The sequence below is a fragment of the Quercus lobata genome, chromosome 2, assembly GCF_001633185.2.
Source record: "Quercus lobata isolate SW786 chromosome 2, ValleyOak3.0 Primary Assembly, whole genome shotgun sequence".
Classification (NCBI taxonomy): domain Eukaryota; kingdom Viridiplantae; phylum Streptophyta; class Magnoliopsida; order Fagales; family Fagaceae; genus Quercus; species Quercus lobata.
This window is the reverse complement of record NC_044905.1, coordinates 5172472-5182468: the sequence shown is the minus strand read 5'-3', so window position 1 is coordinate 5182468 and position 9997 is coordinate 5172472. Positions and strand designations below refer to the sequence as shown.

The 9997-nt window shown below is 32.2% G+C and overlaps 1 protein-coding gene across 1 annotated transcript; it reads right to left on the bottom strand.

Moving 5' to 3' along the window:
• Positions 1–7547: 7547 nt before the first annotated feature.
• On the bottom strand, positions 7548–8223 carry LOC115977906 (calmodulin-like protein 5). The gene has a single exon (XM_031099937.1). It carries the CDS (start codon positions 8139–8141, stop codon positions 7851–7853), a length of 291 nt encoding a protein of 96 aa, XP_030955797.1. The 5' UTR covers positions 8142–8223; the 3' UTR covers positions 7548–7850.
• Positions 8224–9997: the final 1774 nt, after the last annotated feature.

Below are 9997 nucleotides of genomic sequence, written 5' to 3'. Positions count from 1 at the left end.
ATGTGTCCATTGAATTACTCTATCAATGTAGAATCCTTAGTCAAATGTGAAAAGCGAAAACTATTTACACTCGCTGGCACATATAATAGAATCGTCAGTCCAAAGTAGAAACTATTGCCTGATACTTGTCATGAATAAGTACAGTATTAATCATGATCATTATTGTAATGTTTTGGGCAAAGAAATCCCATATATGAAGGGGAAAATGTTAATTTGAGAATTTCACTTATTGAGTAAAAAATTTTTTAGTTTTTTACTTACAAGTCAACAATATCACTTAATCATAAAACTCTTGATACAATTTTTTGGCTTTTAACTTTATCTTTCAATCTAATTGAACGAGTTCATTGATTGTTGTTGCCTACTGCTTTTTCCCCAGAATAGAATCCTAAGTTAAAAGCAAAAAGTGAATACTATCGATCTATTCCAGATTAGGAGCATCATTCGTGGTAAAAAAAAACCATTATCCGATACTTGGCATCTGGTATAAAATTTTCTATTTCATTTTGTGTTATTTCATGCCCCACTGATTGAAATATATGCCACGTGTATAATATTTCTTATAAACTTGGGTTACTTTAGAGAGAGAGTAGCAAATTATAATTGTGAAATATAAAAATAAAAGGGAAATAAGATTATTATTATTATTATTATTATTATTATTTATATATATAAATGTGGTGATGTGCTGTTCTCGTTGGAGAAGTAGATAAATTGGTTGCCATTTTCATGCTTTCCATGTTGGCATTTGGCAAGTAAGTGTTTCGGATTTTTAAGTGCTTCATTTTTGTCTTTATCATATATGGAAGGAATAACAATCTTATCAAATTATTTCCTATCAATTTAATAAATCAAGTTTTAAAATCTAAACTAAACAAACAATAGGAAAAATGAGAAATTTTTTCATTACTATGGGCGGAATGCAATGCTTCCACCTCTCAAGAGAGGATGGAGGACTCCTTCCCGTAGGAGTGAAAATTTTCTCCAAGAAAAGAACTAAATTCGCGTAATTGTAGTTGAATAGGGTCCAATTAGTGGTCTATGCATAAATAATGATAAACATTTTAATTAATTATTTTACTACACTTGTTAACTAGTTAGCCGAAATATTTTTAGAAATAGTTCTTCATTTTTAATTTAAGAGAGATTTATAAACACTTATTGTCAAGTATTATATATATGAATTTTTGATTTGAGAGTTGTGCATTTAAAAAATGGAAGACAAATAGGAAGTATGACTAATTATAAGTAAAAATGTTGTTAATATCCATCTGTTGTTAAATTTTGAGACTTGTTTATGAAAGACGTACAAAAAGTCCCACATAAAAAGAGTGCTATATAGCTTTTGCTATTGTTACAACAATGGGAATGGGAATTTGAATTTGGGTTCTCCTTATAAAGAAAAGCAAATAATACCATTGAGATACAAGATACTCTTAGTCACCTGATCAAGAATTTTAAGTATTAAATGGTAGCTATTTTGGTAATTAAAAAAAAAAGTAAAAATTGGTCAAAATTAGTCATGATTTGTTTCAGCTGTTTGATTTTTAAAACAATAATGATGCTTCATAAAACACAAAAAATAAAATAAAAAGGAACATTAAACTTGATTGGCCTTAATTATCATTGAACCCCTTATTTGACACCTAAATATTGATTAAAACAGCATATATGACTTTAGATCATTTCATTTTCCTTTTCCTTTTAACTAAAATGTAAATTACAACCTGTTAAGTTTGGGTGAATTTGATATTAGTTTTTGATATTATTTTTTATTTTATATTTTTTTAATTCTATACGTTTGTGTTGGCTAATTATTGTAACAAAACAAGTGTTAACGTGGGTTGTATTTAAATAATTTGCTTTTTTTTGAGTAAAGAAGAAACATCGAAGAAATCAAGCTTTGACTATTATGACTATACTATAGGATTGGAATTTGGAAGCGATAATGATACAGATTACAAATTCTGCAAGTGTATACGATTTCATGTAGACCATAAAAATTTTGCTTCCACCACGTGAACATGGTGAGCAGACAATATTCCTTGTTATTACCACTTGGATATTACATAGCTGAAGAAAATACAAGCATGATCAGAAAGGAAAGGAAAAAATGATCAGCAAACCAACACAACCGCCTTGCCTCAAACATTACGGAATGTCTAGTCATATAGAAGAAGCTGTAAATTAAGCTTGCAAGCACAAAGCACACATATTATTAGCTAGTACATGATATCTGACAAGTTATTGATAAGTACGTAGTTAAGGATTTCTACGCCTTAACGCTGAATCCAGCTCGCACAGCATATTTGACGAGTTCATCCATCTCCCTTTCGTTGACAAATCCGTCTTTATTGGCATCAGCATGGTGGAGGCCGCGGTTGGCACGAATGCCAGGGATAATTGAGCCGAGGTAGTTAAAGGCTTTCTTTAGCTCTTCCCTGCTGAGCAGATTGTCATTGTTGGTGTCGTATTTCTTGAAAATTTGCCTTAGCTGATCCTCCGTTGGGGGCAGAGTCTTATGATCAAGACTATCGAGTACTATTGCACGTCCCATGTTATGGAGAGACTTGGAGGATGGAGAGCCTTAGGCAAGTTTTTTAAGAACCTTAATTCTTATGTGGTTTGAGTTTGGGGTATTGAAGCCTTGGGGTATATATATTGAACCTCGTCTCTATTTCTCTACACGAGAGATCCATTCCAAGTTTTCTTGATTGGGAAATGTCACTGTCGAATATATTTGTCTGTAAAGAACTATATCAAGTTTTGATAATGTTGTTTCCTTCCGTGCAAATTCATTCAAATGAAAAGAAAACATTAATTTCACAACCAAACACAAAAGAATCAAATTGCCGAAAGTATCTCATGGTATCAAATTGTAGCATCTGCAAAGTGGTCCAACCATTTAGCATGTATATGGTATAAAAGCAACTTGATAAGAAAGACGAAGCCTTTAAGATGGGAATAAGAATAAGGCCTTTTTCTTAACCTTCTATGAAACCTTGTCGACAACAAAAGAATACTTGAATCTATGGTTCCAAATAAGTTGGCGGAGAATTCTCACGTGAATTATGGAAAATTGTTGGAGTAGTTCACGTGTGAGTCAAAAGTCGATGGCTTTTAACTGTACCTTTTGTGCTAAACTGTTTTTGGATTAAGATGCTCATCAGATAACATTCATGGCCGGTCCAAGAAATTGTGGGAATGGAATTTGGAAGCCAAGTGGGTTATTTTGAGTTCTGTTGGACTCAAAAGCATCAATGTAGTCCCAAGTATGTTATCATCAGACTTGTCACCCAGCACTAACTAGTGCGGTTCCCCCTAGGGCCCCTACAACTTCAGACTTCCTCAAAATAGAATCCTCAGCCGAAAGTGGAAAGCGAAAACTATCCACTCTCACATAATAGAATCACCAGTCCAAAGTAAAAACTATTCCCCAATGCTTGTAATGAATAAATGCAGTAGTTCTCATCATCATCATCCAGTGGCGGCTCCAAGAATTTTTTTTTTTCAGGATGTTCCTTAAGAATGATAAATTACACAATCTAATAAAAAATGAAATTCAGATATTGACGCCAACAACAACCAAAAAACACGCAAATTCATATCTGAACGAAAATTTTCTAAGTTAAAGTTAACACAAGTCCGCTTAGAAGATGAAGATGAATCTTACACAAAAAATTAATCTTAGGTACATGATTTCTTTATCAAATATTTGTCAATAATAACTAGCCAAAAAAATAAACAATAAATTATAAGTTCATTTAAAATATTAATAAAATTATTAATTGTTTTTGTTTAATTGTTTAATTATTTTTCTTTACTAACCACTAGCAATCTAGCACACACCTCACTGTTTAGTTGGCTTTGCAAAATGTAAAGAATACAAATACACTACATCATTCACCTGACTCAACCCATTGCCTAACATGTATAGTTTATTTTTTATTTATTTATTTATTTTTTGTCTTTTAATAATGTGTTGTTCTAGGTGTTGCTTTTAAGTGGACTAGGACCACTACCTCAATCCAATGCCACGGCCCCACCCCCATCCCCCACTCAAGAGACAATAGCCAATCAACAGTCAACACAAATACACAATTACATATTTACATATATACACTAACACAAAAAGCCAATTTAGCCAAAAGAGAACTAGAGGAAAGCCTAAGTCTAAGTCAAAGCAAAGAAAAAGAGAGATTTCAAAAGACAAAAAAATAGTCAGTAAGTCTAACTCTAAGTCAATACACTACATTATCAAAAAAATAGTCACAAGGCAGACTATGAGATAAAGAAAAAAAGAGAGAGAACGCCACTCTCAGTTAGAGGCTCAAAGCAAAGATGAGATAAAGAAAAAGAGAGAGAATTGAAATACTTTGATGTTGCCTGAGGTTCTTATGCCGATCTCGCCGTTGCCAATCTCTGATCTAGGCAAGGGAATCTCCGATCTTGCTATTGACTGCTCTGGGTGTGGTTGTTGCAGCGTTGCTGAGTCGCTTTTGTAGAGAACCTGAGGTTCTTATATGAGAGAAACCCATGCTCTGGATTCTTTAGGTTAGGTTGTAATCACGTATATTGGGTTTTGGCTTTTTATTTTTTATTTTTTTTGAGAATCCTTGGGTTTGGTATTTTTTTTTCTTTAGATTGGGTTTGTAATTTGTTGTTTAGGATTGGTGTTGGACTTTTTTTCTCTAGTGGGCTTGTTCTGTTACAATTTTTTTTTTTTTTTTTTTTAGATTTTAGTTCAAAATTTTTATTTGGGCTTCTTCTTCTTTTTTTTTTTTTTTTCTTGAAAGTAGAACAAATTTTTTTTTTTTTCTTTTTGAGGGTGTTCCTAATTTTTTTTAAGGGTAAACAAACAAATTTTTTTTTAATTATTATATATAATTTTTTTTTTCAAGTCAAGGTATTCCTGGGAACACCCTGGCCTAAACATGGCACTGCCACTGTCATCATCATCATCTTTATTATATTTTGGGCAAAGAAATCCCATACAAAAGAGGGAAAATTGTACCGAGTAAAAATTTATTAGCTTTATAGCAATATTATTGAATTATAAAACTCCTTTGATATATATATATATATATTTTAGTTTAAACTTTACATTTCGATCTAACTGCATTTAGATTAAGATGCTCATTGGATAACGTTTAAGGTCTCACACGTGTTGTCCCCTTAGTATCGTTACTCGCGCATGCTACTCTTTTCTTAGGATAGAATCCTTAGTTAAAAGCAAAATGCGAATACTATCATTTCTAGATTAATTAGGAACATAATTCGAAAGTAAAAAACCATTACCTGATACTTGGTGTATCTGGTATAAAAATATTTTGCCTCACTTGGTCTTATTTTATACCCTACCAACTATAATATGTTGTACGTCTATAAATTTTATTTTAAAATTTAGTTATTTTATAAAGAAAAAAAAAGTATAACAAATTATGATTGGTGAAATATAAAATGAAAATGATACAAGGAAAGCATCAAAATGGTGAATATTTAATTGTTGGAAGGAGGATTTCTATCTACTACAAACAATATCATCACATTTATATAATTATATGACTAAAAAAATTGCATGTCAGCAAGTAAGTGTTTTGGTACATCTTTAAGATATTTTATTCTTGTCGTATCATATATACATGGTCATTATGTGGAAAGAATAACAATAATATCAATTTTCTTGTTGATTTAATAAAAATCTTAGATGTAATTAATGGATGATGCTCCAGGGTTTTTTATTTTACGGAAGATGCTCCAGATTTAAAATCCTAAACTAAACAAAGAATCGAGAAAAAGAATTGGTTCCCAAATTTTTGATTGAATGGGGTTCAATTAGGTTTGAAGTTGTGGAGTTAGCACCATATTATTACTATCTCAAAAAAAAAAAAAAAAAAAAAAAGTTACTAAACTTATTTACTAGCTAGCCAAAATATTTTGGGAAATACTTCCTTATGTTGAATTTAAGAGAGGGATTTTCAAACACTTTATTGTCAAGTACTATATGAATTTTCGATTTGAAAGTTTTGGGCCCCTGAAGAATGAAAGACAAATGGGAAGAAATAATAATTATAAGTAAAAATGTTAAATTTGAGATTTGTTGTTTTGTGATAAAGACGTACCGAAAGTTCCACATTGAAAAAAAAAATGAAATACTATGCCATGTTGCTTTTGCTATAATTATTACACTTATCAAGAATTTTTATTCTGATAATCTAATAGTTATAATAATATGAGATGGGAGACTTGAATTTTTGTTCTCATTGTAAAGAAGGGCAGATAATACCATATATTGAGATAAAAGGTGCTCTTGACCGCTCATTGAAGAATTTTAAGTATTAACTAATAGCTTTTTATGTGAGACTAAAATTCTCTCGTTCAATGTACTTACTCGTTTTACTAATCGATGTAATAAGTTTTTTTTTTTTTTTTTTTTTTTTTTTTTGATAAGTAAAAATATTTTTGATAATTAAAAAAGGGTGAAAATTGGACAAAATTAGAGGTGATAATGTTTGACATAGCCCACAAACATGATGCAGGTTTTTATAGGTTAGTATTTAGTATAAATGGATTCATGTCAAAGTGAGTCAACACACATTAACATGATTCATATAATAAATAGGCCAGTTTCATGTTGGCCAACTTAATTCGTAATCAACCCGAAATAACCCATTTTATTTAAATCAATGTCATTTTTATCTAACATAAATTTAAATTATAAATATCATTGAGTAATTAGAAGAATTTCAATTGTTAGAGTACTTGTAGCAGTGGAGCTAAAAAGCTATATAGCTATTTTAGCTCCACCAAAACACACAAAAAAAAAAAAAAAAAAAAAAAAAAAAAACCCATACAGCAATGGAGCTAAACCTATTTTTTTAGCTTCATTGCTACAATGCACATCTATCTATGGATGTGCACTGTAACTTAGAGCTAAAAAATAATAATAATTTTTTATTCCCTGCTTGGTTATGTGTGTGGCTGTGATGGTTGTATGTAGTGGATATATTATTTTATTATAGTAGATATCTTATTTTATTGTGATATTTATATTATTTTATTGTGTTGAAAACTAAAATAGATCCACTGCTGTAGTATATGTATAGGTAAAATAGATAAAGTAATTTTTTGTGGTGCCAAATAGCTAAGTTTTTAACTCCACTATTATGAATGCTCTTATATTGATAAATTCTACATTGAAACTTTAAAGTCTCTAACATTTTTACCCAAAACAAAAATATACATATCATTTTCGCTTTATTTTTCTTATATTATGCATTAAAACAGGTCAAAAAGGGTTGTGTTATGTCAAGTTATCAACTCATTTAATAAATGGGTTGTATTACGTTGGGTTAGGGTTAAGCTAAATATTCAAATACCCTTATCTTTCAACATGTCTCATAATTTGTATGAATTGCCACCTTCAAAACCAATAACTCTGTTCAGTTTGATTTTTTTTTTTTTTTAAAACTATGATGATGCTGCAAACAAATTTAGAAAAGAAGAAGAAAAAAGAAAGACAAAGGAGCGGTAATGGTACTGATTTCAAGTAATAGACCATATAAATTCTGCTTCCACCATGCAAACATAGTGAGCAGACAATGTTCTTTGCTATTACCATGACAAGAAAATACAAGCACGACCAGAAAGGAAAGAAAAAGAAAAGTAAACATGAAACCAACACAACCGCATTGCCTCCTTACATAAATTTGTATAGTAAACATTGCGGAAGGTCTAGCTTTTTCTCGCTTCTACATCATAGAAGAAGCTGAAGCTTGCAAGTACAAAGCACACATATTATTAGTACATCATATCTGAAAAGTTATTGTTAAGTACCTAATTAAGGATTTCTACGCCTTAACTTTAAATCCAAGTCCCACAGCATATTTCACGAGTTCGTTCATCTCCCCTTCATCAACTACTCCGTCTTTATTGGCATCGGCGTGGTGGAGGCCGCGGTTGGCACGAATGCCAGGGATAATTGAGCCCAGGTAATGAAAGGCTTTCTTCAGCTCTTCCTTGCTGAGCTGATTGTCATTATTGACGTCGTATTTCTTGAAAATTTTCTTTATCTGATCTTCCGTTAGCTTCATAGGCTTGAGGGTCTTGGTATCTGCCTGATCTTTCACAATACGACCCATGTTGTCTGACAGGACTTAGGACGCTGGAGAGTGGGGTGGCAAAACGAGGCCTTAGGCAAGTTTTTGAAAAACCTTCTTGTTTAGTCTGATTATGGAGTATTGAAGCCATGGGTATATATAATGTTATAAATTAACTTTTGGAACAATTTCAAATTATCATGGTATCAAGTGGTGCTGAATTTGATGAGTTCGAATCTTATTTTCAGTCCACTTTCATCTAAAAAATTTAGATTCTCACGTGTTAGAAGAATTTAGACCCACGTGTAAGGGAAGTGTTAAATAACATGATAAATTATCAATTATCTCAAAAAATTTAAATTATTAAAAATAATAAATTTGATCATTTAATCACAATTTTAATATAAAAGATCTCGTATTTGTTCACGCTTACAAGAGATATGTTCTAGATATTCTTAATAGAGAAGTGTCACTGTTGTGTATGTGATGGCTCAGGCTAGAAGCTGGCTTGAATATATTTGACTATGACATAATTCATATTTCATTCTCCTAACAATATTTCATGCAATTGTTGCTAATTTATTATTTCTTTCCATGAAAATTCACATAATTTTTTTTTAAAAAAAAATGTCACAATCAAGCACAAAAGGATCAATTTGTTGAAAATATATACCATGGTATCATATTGTAGCATCTTCAAAGTGGTCCAATTTTGTGGTCAATTGATACTTTTTGATGTTTCCAACAAAAAAGTCCAGAGTTCAAATTCTCTCTTTCATTGTTGTAATTATTGACTTAAAAACAAATATATATATATATATATATATATAAAATAAACAAGAACTACTCCTTATTCTTAAGCTCTCTACTTATTATATTTTTTTTAAATACTGTAAGGTTGAATTTAATCAATCATCTTATTGGCTTTATTCCGTGCCAAATTTGCTTGTATTTCAGCAATTAGTAACCCTGTATTTAGGCGAGATTTTTGTAAGGGTAGTGTAAGGTTGAATTTATTCAACCATCTAATTGGCTTTATTCCGTGCCAAATTTGCTTGTATTTCAGTATCTAGTAACCCTGTATTTAGGTGGGCTTGTTGTAAGGGTAGTGAGTGAGATAGAGTGAAGTTTGCTCAAGAGTATGCAAGAAAACAGAGACTCGCGGCTTGGCCTCGCGGGTGACTCGCGGCTGCAAGCCGCCAGACGCAGCACACGTGCCAAGCATGCCAGAAGGTGAATAGTCATGCTAGTTGGAGCACTACAGGACAAAACAAGACAACTGGCCATACGGTTATCTCGCGACTGGATCTCGCGACTCAGTCAAGTCGCGAGGCCAAGCCGCGAGCCAGCCCTGTTTTGAAAAACCTGACGTTTCACATTCCTCTCTCACCCTAGTATATATACCCCTTATACCCACAAAAGAAAGAGAGCTTCCAGAGAGAATTTTAAGAGAGAAACCCTAAAGAAAAATAAGATTGAATTCACCCACAATCTATACATTAGAGTCTCTTCAAATTCCTCAACTCTCTTCCTCTTCATTGTCAAATCCTTGAGAGGCATTTTACCAAACCTTGTTCTCACCATATTCATCACTGTGAGAGGGCTGTTTGGATTTCTGGGAAGCAGTTAGGAAGGAACCAATCTACATTGGTTGATGCTACAGTCTAGTAGCGAAATCCGGAAAGCTAGAAAAGAAAAAGGTTCGGTACAACCTCGTTGGAGCAAGAAGCTTGGAGGGCTCAGGTGCACTAGGTAGATTAGGCTTGAAGGGTCTATTACTGTCCATGTATCCCAACTATATTTTCTAGTGGATTGTTTACCGTTTGGAGGGCGGCGAAGAGGTTTTACGTCGAGGGCTTCGGTTTCCTCTTCGATAACACATCGCGTGTTGTCTTTGT

Excerpts from the sequence above, each read along its gene's own strand:
- LOC115977906 (XM_031099937.1), bottom strand. The coding sequence starts at position 8,141 with ATGGGTCGTATTGTGAAAGATCAGGCAGATACCAAGACCCTCAAGCCT.